Source organism: Neoarius graeffei, chromosome 10, assembly GCF_027579695.1.
Source record: "Neoarius graeffei isolate fNeoGra1 chromosome 10, fNeoGra1.pri, whole genome shotgun sequence".
NCBI lineage: Eukaryota > Metazoa > Chordata > Actinopteri > Siluriformes > Ariidae > Neoarius > Neoarius graeffei.
This window is the reverse complement of record NC_083578.1, coordinates 29,276,328-29,288,686: the sequence shown is the minus strand read 5'-3', so window position 1 is coordinate 29,288,686 and position 12,359 is coordinate 29,276,328. Positions and strand designations below refer to the sequence as shown.

Genomic DNA, 12,359 nt, shown 5'->3' with positions numbered 1-12,359 from the left:
CACTTTTAGACTAATTTACTAACTGAATTTCATTGTTTAAGTACTTGTACTTGTTCAATGACAAAGTTGAATCTAATCTAATTTATCAAAGTTTCTTTCTGAACATCTGAACATCTTCAAGCTGTGCAGTAACCACACACATTTCTCACTGACCAAGGTCTCAATATTAAGTCTCAAATCATATCTTTAAATATCAGTTAAAACTGCAAAACCAAACTATTTCTTACCCAATTCACCAAAGACTAGTAAATGAACAGAGAGCAGTTTGAAGTCTGTCCATATGGTACTGCTTGCTAGTGAAGGCCAATGGCAGGAAGAGCTCATGTTCCTCTGCTTAAAGAGAGCACACTTATTCAATTTGTTTCAAATGTCACATATGGAAGCTTTCACTCTGTGTGCTGACTTTGAAGTCAGTGCTGAGCTGTGAAAAAAGGTTACCCACTTCACACACTCACACCCACACATATACTTTCACACACGCATATCTGTGGCAAATGTATCTTGATCTAGTTATATACCTGGACCTCAGGTACATCATATCATTTTTAAACAGCTTCTGTCCGTGCTTGTTAAGCACATGTAAACAGCAAAATAATATAAACGAGTGTGGACACACAGGGCTGCATAAGAGATTGGTTTCTATGGTGATGCTTCAGTAGATCTTGTGTTATGTTTGGTTTTATGTGTTTGTTTTTTGAAACTATGCTCAAATGCTCTGTATATCCATGGGTATGAAATGTATTTACTTTAAATGGTGTCAGTAGGCATGAACGGGTGCATCTGTAGCAGTGACATTTATAAGATGAGTTAACTAGAAATAAGTATTCTTGGCAGATGGATGTTTATTTTTTTTCCTTTTGAGCAAACCCAATGAACATTGTGGCTTAACGTCTAATCCTGACCTTTTATTAAAATTTCTCAACACTAAAGGCATCTATAAAGGTCTTATGTCCATGAAAATCTGCATTCCTCAGCTTTTGAGTATTGTCACTCATTAGTACACATATGCAAATATCCTGTGTGCTTGGGGAAATTAAATTGAGGGATTAGTTATCAAGGCATGTTCATTTTGTTGTATTTGTGCTATAATAGATGAGTTTTTGTAAAATAGATTATTGTTGCTTCTGAAAATTGCATGTTTCTGGGTGTTAGTAGGAAAACTGATCAATTTTACTAAGTGCCTGAGTGTTATTATTACTTACAATTAGATATTAATTTTGTGATGTTAGTCTGTTCCACTGTGGAGTTAAAATTGTATATTTGTAAGAATTTGCACAAGCCAACTTTTGAGAAATCTGAGATTTCCAACAAACTGTATGAAATTGAGCCTGCTGAACATACAAATTGCTGGGAGTAGAAAATGGACTAGGTGTCCATCATGTACTGAAGGTAAGCTTGTGGAATATATCAGTACACTGATGCAAAAGAAAACTGTGACTAAAGAATTACAGATTCATAAATTACTATATAATTCTGAAAATTGATCCTTTCTATAGGTATGTTGGTGATGTATATTTTCCTTGACCTTCATATGTGTCGGTATATATGTGGTGGCCTGGGAAAACCCTTGGTAATTTTTTTCTTTTCTACTGGAGACTTTTATGAAAATCACATACCTGAACTGAAATGTATTCCCTTTTGCACAGATCTCAATCACAAGTGAAGTTATAGAATTTTAAAGGCAGAAATTTATCCATCCATTATCCGTAACCGATTATCCTGTTCAGGGTCATGGACAAGCTGGAGCCTATCCCAGCTGACTATGGGTGAGAGGCGGGGTGCACTCTGGACAAGTCGCCAGGTCATCACAGGGCTGACACATACCCCTTTTCCACCAAATCAGTTCCAGGGCTGGTTCGGAGCCAGTGCTGGTGCTGGTTCACAACTCGTTCAACTTGCGAGCCAGCTGAGAACCAGCTTGCTTTTCCATCGCTCGCGGTGCTAAGAGAAGACACGTCATTACGTCGTTGTATACGTCAGTTATGTCGTTGTATATGTCATTACGTCGCTGTATACGTCAGTTACGTCGCTACGTTTGCATAAACCTTGGCGCGAATATCGAAGCAAAAACAACGCGGAAGAAGCAGCAACAACAACAACAACAACAATAATAATAATGGATGACTTTGCGTTTGTACAGCTGCTGCTTCTCGTTGCTTAAAAATGGCGATCTTTCGCGATCTTGTTATTGTTGTCGGTCTTAACAACTCCGCCCCCCCCCGCTGACGTAAGCGGTTCTTTCCTCTGGCCCAGCAGAGAGTTGGTGCTAGCCTGGAACCGTTTTTTCTGGCCCCAGAGCCAGTTCTTTGTCAGTGGAAACAGAAAACCCAGTTCCAAACTAAGCACTGGCCCTGAACCAGCCCTGGAACTGCTTTGGTGGAAAAGGGGCAACATAGAGACGCACAACCATTCACATCTACGGTCAATTTAGAGCCACCAATTAGCCTAACCTGTATGTCTTTGGACTATGGGGGAAACCAGAGCACCTGGAGGAAACCCAAGCAGACATGGGAAGAACATACAAACTCCACACAGAAAGGCCCCCACTGGCCGCTGGGCTTGAACCTAGAACCTTCTTGCTGTGAGGCGACAGTGCTAACCACCACACTACCATGCTGCCGGCAGAAATGTAATGCATTTAAAATTTCCATTTAGGAGTGGTGGAGCATTGCTGACATTTTGACAGCCAGTATCTGATTACACACTGAATTGATTATGCTTGAAAAACTGATCAAAGCCTGACATTCACTGTGTAAGGAAACACAGGTAACTAGCAAGCTTTTTGGTGAAATATAGTTTTGGTTTCTTCTTCTAAATTTGAGGTATCAAAGTATTGCCTTTTTTGTCTGTCTTCCAGAATTCAACACAGAGACATATGACTGGTTTTCCTAGGCTGCCACACACTTATGTCTACTGAAATAAATGTCACCTGCAGATCTGAGACACAGTTTAAATGTTGACTATTATAATTCGTGTCAGACAGTGAGCAGTATGAGCTGTGTTCATGTTAAACAGCGATAGATGTCCATCACCTGCTGCACTGTGGCTTGATATTAAAACTGACCTGCCAGAATTTTTGTTTGTTTTGGAACATGTCTCTTTTGTGAACAGTTCTTCTGTTCTGTTTATACATTTTTGCATATTATGTGTGTCTATAAGTGTGCTGAAATATATGTATTTTGTAATTTTGTTCCAGAGTACATCGCATCCTTTCTGTTTTGACCCTGATGTTATTTGGCAGGTATAGTACACACATGTTAATCATGAAATGCTTTGATCTATTCTATACCAGAACTCTTTTAAAATCCTTTTTTAATTTACAGACTGCCACTGTTATCACATCACTGCTTTGTGTCTTTATATAAATATGAAAATATGTGTGCTTTATTCTTCATGCCATATATAATCTCGAGGTCTGTCTGCACTTTAATTTTTTACATGCCTTTGCCTTTTGGATACTGAAAGAATAGCTCTGAGATTCATCATACATGTTGGTTAATAGCAGCTATCAGAAATGGAGTAGTATGAGTATGAATGCTGAATTATGAGTATGAATATGAAAGGGCTGCATTGCATAGTGCTCATAAGTCACTTTTCAAAGTAAAAATGCAAAAGGAAAAATTCACTAGGAAAAGAATTAACATTTTTCAAATGCTCACATTTTCACTTTATGTTTTCACTTCTTGTTCTCTATTCTCCATTTCAATTTTTGCACTTCAGTGTTGAACTAACTTGGTAGAAGAGGCTGTACATAGTACACTGACTGGTCACTTTACTAGGAACATATGTACAGCTGCTCATTTGTATAAATATCCAATATCCAATCAGTGAATTATGTAAAATACGCAATGTAAATATGAAAATGTGTGCTTTATTCTTCATGCCATATATAATCTTGAGGTCTGTCTGCACTTTAATTTTTTACATGCCTTTGCCTTTTGGATACTGAAAGAATAGCTCTGAGATTCATCATACATGTTGGTTAATACACATGCACAACCGTCTCACATAAAAGGGTGTGAAAAACACCAAACATTCAGTGACAGTAAGTTCTGCCAGTACTTGTTAACGGGAGAGGTCAGAGAGAATGGTCAGAATGCTTCAAGCTTATAGGAAGTCTACAGTAACTCCAACAATGTTAATGTTCACTGAAAGCATTAGACAAAATGTGATCTCAGTGAATTGTCCGAGGCATGACTGGTAGTACCAGAAGGGCTGGTTTGAGTATTTGAAAATTGCTAATCTCATGGGATTTTCATGCACAACCATCTCACACAGAAGGGTGTGAAAAACACCAAACATTCAGTGACAGTAAGTTCTGCCAGTACTTGTTAATGGGAGAGATCAAAGAGAATGGCCAGAATGCTTCAAGCTTATAGGAAGTCTACAGTAACTCCAACAATCTCTCTATAAAGCCATGATAAGCAGAGAAGCATCTCAGAATGCACAACATGATGAACCTTGAGGCAGGAGGGCCTCAAGCAGAAGACCACATTGGGTTCCATTCCTATCAACCAAGGATGGGAAACATGCTACAGTAGGCACAGACTTGACTGCACAAACTGGGCCTTTGAAGACTTGGAAAACGTCACCTGGTCTGATGAATCTGCAGATGGTAGGGTCAGAATTTGGCATCAACAGCATGAATCCATGGACCCAACCTGCCTTGTGTCAACAATTCAGGCTGCTGCTGGTGGTGTGTGGGAAATGCTTTCTTGGGACGCACTGGGCTCCTTCAAGCATCATTTAAATTCCAAACTTATCTGGGTATTGTTATTAATCACTAACATCTATTTATGGCTGTAATTTATCCATCTTATAGCGGCTACTTCCAGAATAATAATGCACCATGTCACATAGCACAAGCCATCTCAGACTGGTTCCATGAACATGACAATGGGTTCAGGGTACTTCAATGGCTTTCTCAGTCACCAAATCTGAATCTAATAGCTCACCTTTGGGATATGGTAAAACGAGATTTAATCTGCATTAATCATGCAGTAAAATGTGATCATGTTATCATGGTCCAAAATCTTAAAGGAATGTTTCCAACACCATGTGAAATCTCTGAGACAAAGAATTGTGGCTGGTCTGAGAGTAAATGATATTTAGTATGGTGTTTCGAATAAAGTGGCCAGTGAGTGTATGTGCATTGGTGTTTTGCTAAGAGAATAGTTGGTGTACTGTTTCAATGCTCCTGATTTTTTTTTTGTTGCATGGAACAAGCAGGTCAGAAGAACAAATTAGTGTGCCAGTGGTTAAACTTTGCTGAGTATCTCTCTTTTTGCCTCTCTTTCTGTTTTGCTATGACTTTTTTTTAAACTATTTTTCACTGAAGCTTGGACTCTCCACTCTACAAATTTATTCTGTTATATTTTCCTTTCCTGTACATTCTGCAATTGAGTGCCAATCTTAAAGTCATGGATATGTCAGGAACTACAGTGATTTTGAGATATTATTAATGGCAGATGCTTATAGATGCAAAGAGTAAAAAAAAAACATTCAGATGATAGAGTATGAAGTCAAATGGCCTGGACAAAAGTTTTTTGATTTCCCCCCCCTACCATTTCCAACTCTGGATTTGCAGTAGTGTCTCTCATGAACCTCAGCAGTCATCCCATTTTTTTTTCCCATAGCTCCATGTCTAGTTTAGGCTGACCTCTGCAAGCACTAAACCTGCCACTCGAAACTGTTCCTCCTTTTAAGACCTTCAAATGGTTTCTCAGAACATTTGAATCTTTACTTCCTACAGTTGTTGCTGATGTGCATTTCACACATATCCCATGTAGGACACCAAAATTTCCTCACTGGAGCGGAACATCCGTGAACTGGAAGATGAGATCCAGATGCTGAAGACCAATGGTCTCCTGAATATGGACAACAGAGATGAGAGGCTCAAGCAAATTGACGTTTACAAGAACCACTCCAAATTCATGAAGAGCAAGGTTAGAGTTTAGCCCTCACCCAAGACAAAGATCAGTCAAGACAGTTTCCTTATTTTCCCTGCAACTCACTAAAGGTGCAGTTTAGTGGATATTGGCTTGAACAAGGAATGGATTAGTACAAACAGAGATGTACAAAGGAATAAATGAATACACACACACGCATGTATGTATGTGTGTGTGTGTGTGTGTGTGTGTGTGTGTGTGTGTGTGTGTGTATATGTGTGTGTGTGTGTGTGTGTGTAAATATATGGATTTGATGATGTGATAAACAGGGTACTAAAGAATGGTAATGATTCTAAATATACTGATAAGTGAATGGTTTCAGTTTCGGACCTTGGAATTATTCTGATATATATTTTCCCCTAAAAATAGTTAAAAGGTGTGATTGAGTGTGTGATTGTATGTATGTGGGGCGCCCTGGTGTCCTATCCAGGGTCATGCCTATTGTTCTCAGGATAGGCTCTAGATCCACCGCAACCATTACAGGTTTAAATATTTACTGAAAATGAATGAAGGACACTTGTATGTGCTTTGATAATATTGACAGTAAGCTCTATGGGTTAATATATTAACTGATATAGAATCTTATAATTCAGTAAATAAATGCCTAAATAGATCAGTGGCTTGTCTCCGGGATGAACACATAGATGGCCTTTGTAGGATTGGTGTTGGCTTTCACCAGCAGTATCAGATGACTGAGCTTCTTCGGTGGTGACCTTTGAGACTTGAGAATCAGCCCTTCTGGAATAAAAGATTAAATTACTCTAGCCTGAAAGTGTTCATAGTTTATTTATAAAGCACTAGGGTTTCCATAATTGTCACAATACCTTGAAGGGACACTTTTTATGAGGATTTTTATTCTTGCATTCAATTAAAGTTGATCTTCTTGATTTATTTTTGCTATTTATGTTATCTTTGGTCTGAAAAGATATTTCTTGCAGTGAAACTTGTAGATCGGATGGGGGGGGGGAAGGAAAACCACTTAAAATTTCTCATTAAGGCATTAACCTTACTCTGCTTTTTTAGTCTTAAAAATCCAATGCATGCACTGAGACGTTCTTGTACAGCTTTTTGTCTTCCTTTCTGTGTCATACTTGGAACATCCTGACAATCTCATTTATGCATACCCATCACACTTGACACTCCATCTGTCCCATCCACCATGGGTACACTGCTTTCAGCACTCAGGGCCAAGTCTCTGATAAATTGTAGGAATCAAAGGTTCAGGAGCAGATAAGAGTGGCAGGTTGAGTTTCAGATTGTTTTCTGCAAGCCCAATTACCTCTCTATAGCCTCTATGTGTCTGTTTACAATAGCCTTTTGATGAAGACCAACTTGTGGTGCCATAATTTTTCACAAGCTATCATATGGACTTCTGACACCAATCTGAAATGCACACTTTTGACATGCTATGCAGAGAAAGAAAGAAGCTGGTGATGAAGTTGTGAGCAGAACATCTTTTTTTGGTAACTTTTTATCTTGTTTTTTAATCTTAATATTTTGTATTACTATTATTACAGTATTATATTTTTAAAGCATTGATAAGGGTGGATTTAGGAACATTAATTATTAATTGCTAGCAAGCAAAAACATCCATGTTATATATATATATATATATATATATATATATATATATATATATATATATATAAGGCAGTGGCGGCTGGTAGTCTTTCAAACAGGGGAGGCTGGTTGGTTACGATATTTCCAGATTTTAAAAGAAAAAACACATCAATTTTGCCCATACTCTTGCCTCTGATCTGGCTGATTGTTGGCAGGATCACAAACTGTGAAATAACAGGTTCTTTTGGCCCATTAGCCTACTGTCCAATATACATGATGGTGGTGTTGGGAGGGGGGGTATATTTTAATATCTTATATTTTAAAATTGTGGCATGTTGTTTAAAAATTGACCTCGGCTGTGTTTTTGTTTAAAAATGCTTTCCAAATTGTAGCGGTCTTTAATTCATATCCAGAAAAACATATATTCCAATATAATATACTCAGCATAAACATTTTAAATAGATTCTATATTTTTGGTCCATCCATGACATATTACTAAAGTAGCCTATTTACTGTTGTTGATGTGGGTCACTTGCTGTTAGCCAATTCACTTTCTCGTACCAGGAGAGCTGAAAGGAACGAGTATTATTCCCTACCTTTTTCACCAAGTCAATTTGAGGTGTTGGTCTACCCTGCTCTTTAATTTAAATTTTTTCCTCGAAAGGAAGACTGGCAAATGGCTTCGCCAAAATTAAATCAGCAATGCTTGGCATCCGTGTGCAGCTTTCTTGCTAGCTGACTAGCCCCCTCAAGTTCAAGTTCAGTCACTCAAATAAATGAAATTTCTGGAACAAAGATAGCAAACTTGACAACACTATATTTACACTTTATTTACAATGAAAATATATACAAACTAAAAAAGCTGGTAGAAACCGTATGTAATGAATGAAATCGAAATGTAAGCTGATCTCTTACAATACAACACAGCACTTGTGAATCCGCATGGGACTGAACTGATGTTGCCAGATACTGCTGACGTTATCCAGCCCAAAATATGTTCAAAACCCGCCAAAATGCACTTAAAACCGCCCAATCTGGCAACACTGTACCGCTGCCTGTCTATAGTTGAAACGAGCTGTCAATCAAAGAAAATATCCGGCCGCTTTCACCAATCACCAGTCTCCTCGTGGAAACTGCCATGTCCCTCCCATGTGAGGCTCGGAGTCCGTGGGCAGGCATTTTCGCAGTATTTGTCCAATAACCGTCTTGCATTTTGAGATTGAAAAGTGCATAGCTCCCAAATGCCGTTGAAGTCCATTGAGGCTGGGAGTCCGTGAGACTCCGTGGGCGGGCATGTTCGCAGTATTTATCCAATAATTGTCTTGCATTTTGAGATTGACAAGCACATAGCTCCCAATCCACGGAGGCTGGGCTGCATCGCGCTGTCATGAGGGGGAAAAACTCACGCACACATTAGGCGAACTGGGAAAAGTTATAACGGAATGATTTCGCACTGTAGTGGGTTGAGCACATATATTTCTATGATTCTGGATCTGAAATAGCAATGTTATAAGGTCGGCTATAACATAAGCCTAGCACAATTCATCCTACACGATGTTCATCATTTTTAGAGGAGGCTGAGCCTCCCTCGTTGTCTTAGAGCAATCGCCCATGATATTAGGGCAGCACGGCGGTATAGTGGTTATATGTACTGAACTAGATCGAGAGATACATGGTATTTATACTGTTTTACTTAAACTCAAAATAAAATATTCTAATATTTTGAGATTTTTTTTTGCATTGTAGCCCATAATTATCAAAATTTAAAGTAGGAAAATGCTTGAAACATTTTAGTTTATGTGTAATGAATCTAGAATATATTAAATTTTCACTTTGTTAAATAACTGATGGAAAATATTTAACTTTTTCATGATATTCTAATTGTTTGAGATGCACTAGGGTGTGTATGTGTCTACACACACACACACACACACACACACACACACATATATATATACATAACCCCGATTCCAAAAAAGTTAGGACAAAGTACAAATCGTAAATAAAAACAGAATGCAATAATTTACAAATCTCAAAAAATGATATTGTATTCACAATAGAACACAGACAACATATCAAATGTCGAAAGTGAGACATTTTGAAATGTCATGCCAAATATTGGCTCATTTGAAATTTCATGACAGCAACACATCTCAAAAAAGTTGGGACAGGGGCAATAAGAGGCTGGAAAAGTTAAAGGTACAAAAAAGGAACAGCTGGAGGACCAAATTTCAACTCATTTAGGTCAATTGGCAATAGGTCATTAACATGACTGGGTATAAAAAGAGCATCTTGGAGTGGCAGCGGCTCTCAGAAGTAAAGATGGGAAGAGGATCACCAATCCCCCTAATTCTGCACCGACAAATAGTGGAGCAATATCAGAAAGGAGTTCGACAGTGTAAAATTGCAAAGAGTTTGAAGATATCATCATCTACAGTGCATAATATCATCAAAAGATTCAGAGAATCTAGAAGAATCTCTGTGCGTAAGGGTCAAGGCCGGAAAACCATACTGGGTGCCCGTGATCTTTGGGCCCTTAGACGGCACTGCATTACATACAGGCATGCTTCTGTATTGGAAATCACAAAATGGGCTCAGGAATATTTCCAGAGAACATTATCTGTGAACACAATTCACCGTGCCATCCGCCGTTGCCAGCTAAAACTCTATAGTTCAAAGAAGAAGCCGTATCTAAACATGATCCAGAAGCGCAGACGTCTTCTCTGGGCCAAGCCTCATTTAAAATGGACTGTGGTAAAGTGGAAAACTGTTCTGTGGTCAGACAAATCAAAATTTGAAGTTCTTTATGGAAATCAGGGACGCCGTGTCATTCGGACTAAGGAGGAGAAGGACGACCCAAGTTGTTATCAGCACTCAGTTCAGAAACCTGCATCTCTGATGGTATGGGGTTGCATTAGTGCGTGTGGCATGGGCAGCTTATACATCTGGAAAGACACCATCGATGCTGAAAGGTATATCCAGGTTCTAGAGCAACATATGCTACCATTCAGACGACGTCTCTTTCAGGGAAGACCTTGCATTTTCCAACATGACAATGCCAAACCACATACTGCATCAATTATAGCATCATGGCTGCGTAGAAGACGGGTCCGGGTACTGAACTGGCCAGCCTGCAGTCCGGATCTTTCACCCATAGAAAACATTTGGCGCATCATAAAACGGAAGATACGACAAAAAAGTCCTAAGACAGTTGAGCAACTAGAATCCTACATTAGACAAGAATGGGTTAACATTCTGTGGCAGTGGGGGCGTGGTCAAGCGCCGGTCTGTGACAGGAGGGCGGAGTCAGGGAAGGTAAGTGGCAGAATCACTACACCTGAGAGCAATTAACCTGTGTTTGTGTGTCTTCCCAGTGACCGCGCCCTATATGAGGAGGGAAAGCGAGAGCAGAAGGAGCTCAGCCCTGAACCAGACGCCGGTTGTGTGTGTGTCTGTGCGAGTGATTATTGTTAGACTGAAAAGTGTGGCAATAAAGCCAAATTATAAACCTGATCTCTGTCCTGCCGTCCTCTGTGCTCCACCCACACATAGGGAGTCCTACAGTGGTGCCGAAACCCGGGACAGTGGAGCACCAACCTAGCAGCCCCATGGAGTCCTCCCTGTTCGCCGACCTGGTCCACGCCCTCGCCACGGCTCAGCAAAGCCGGCACCAGGCACTCGTCACACTCCGAAAGGAACAAGAGTGGCGCTTCGAAGCCCTGGTGCTGGCCCAGCAGGAAGATCGCAAGGCATTCCGGCATCTCCTCGCGTCGGCGGGGCCCACCAGCGCTCTGGCCGCGGGCCTGTCTCCCCTCACTGTCACCAAGATGGGCCCGCAGGACAACCCGAGGCGTTCCTCACGTTGTTTGAACAGGTCGCCGAAGCCTCGGGGTGGCCGATGGAGCAGCGCGCGGCGCACCTCCTTCCCCTGCTCACGGGAGAGGCACAGCTGGCCGCGCTACAGCTCCGCGCCGACCGCCGGCTGGCCTACGCGGACGTCCGCCTGGCCGTCCTCCAGCGCGTGGGGCGCACACCGGAACAACAGCGCCAGCGCTTCCGCGCACTGCAATTGGAGGAAGTCGGCCGGCTGTTCGCGTTCGGCAAGCAGCTCCGGGACGCCTGCTGGCAGTGGCTGAGGGCCAACGATTGCGACGCCGAGGGAATCGTCGACCAGGTGGTACTGGAACAGTTCATCGCCCGCTTACCAGCAGGAACCACGGAGTGGGTCCAGTTCCACCGCCCGGCGTCGCTGGATCAGGCAGTCGAGCTGGCAGGGGATCATCTGGCGGCTGTCCCGGCGGCAGGACAGCAGATGACATCTTCTCTTCTCTCCTCTTCTCTCTCTCTCTCTCCCCCTCCTCCTGTGTCCCGTCCTCGCCCCATTCCCCCACCGTGGAGGCGGGGGCCGGCACCACCCCAGCCGGCCCGCCGCACCCGCGGTGCCCTCCCGTTTCTCCCTTCTGTGTCTGTCTCTCCCCCACCTCAGGTGAGTGAGCCCCAGATCACCGGTGCAGAGGGAAAGCCCGGGCCGGTTTGCTGGTGCTGCAGGGAACCGGGCCACCTTCAACAGCAGTGCACCGCAATGGAAGTGGGCGCGGTGGTTCGGATCCCCGACGCGCCAGAGGCCGCCCTCGATCGGGCCGGAGCGTATCGCATACCGGTGAGTATCCAAGGGGCTACATATCAGGCGTTGGTGGATTCTGGTTGTAATCAGACCTCAATTCGCCAAAGCCTGGTTCAAAATGAGGCATTGGGGGGAGCACAAGGGGTGAAGGTGTTGTGTGTGCACGGGGATGTTCACCGCTACCCTTTGGTGTCGGTCCACATTATTTTCAGAGGGGAAAAATTTAT

At 41.9% G+C, this 12,359-nt stretch overlaps 1 protein-coding gene across 11 annotated transcripts in view; it reads left to right on the top strand.

The window, feature by feature from the left end:
- LOC132893007 (ERC protein 2) overlaps positions 1 to 12,359 on the top strand; it is a 684,550-nt gene that overhangs the window by 144,412 nt on the left and 527,779 nt on the right. For 8 of the 11 annotated variants that reach the window (XM_060931692.1, XM_060931683.1, XM_060931689.1 and 5 more), the window contains 2 exons: positions 3,197 to 3,241; positions 5,790 to 5,945. The exons of 1 other annotated variant lie outside the window; for it this stretch is intronic. In XM_060931692.1, the coding sequence (XP_060787675.1) occupies positions 3,197 to 3,241; positions 5,790 to 5,945 (201 nt within the window). The remainder of the gene's footprint in view (positions 1 to 3,196; positions 3,242 to 5,789; positions 5,946 to 12,359) is intronic. 2 more of the 11 variants (XM_060931690.1, XM_060931688.1) reach the window with 1 other exon arrangement.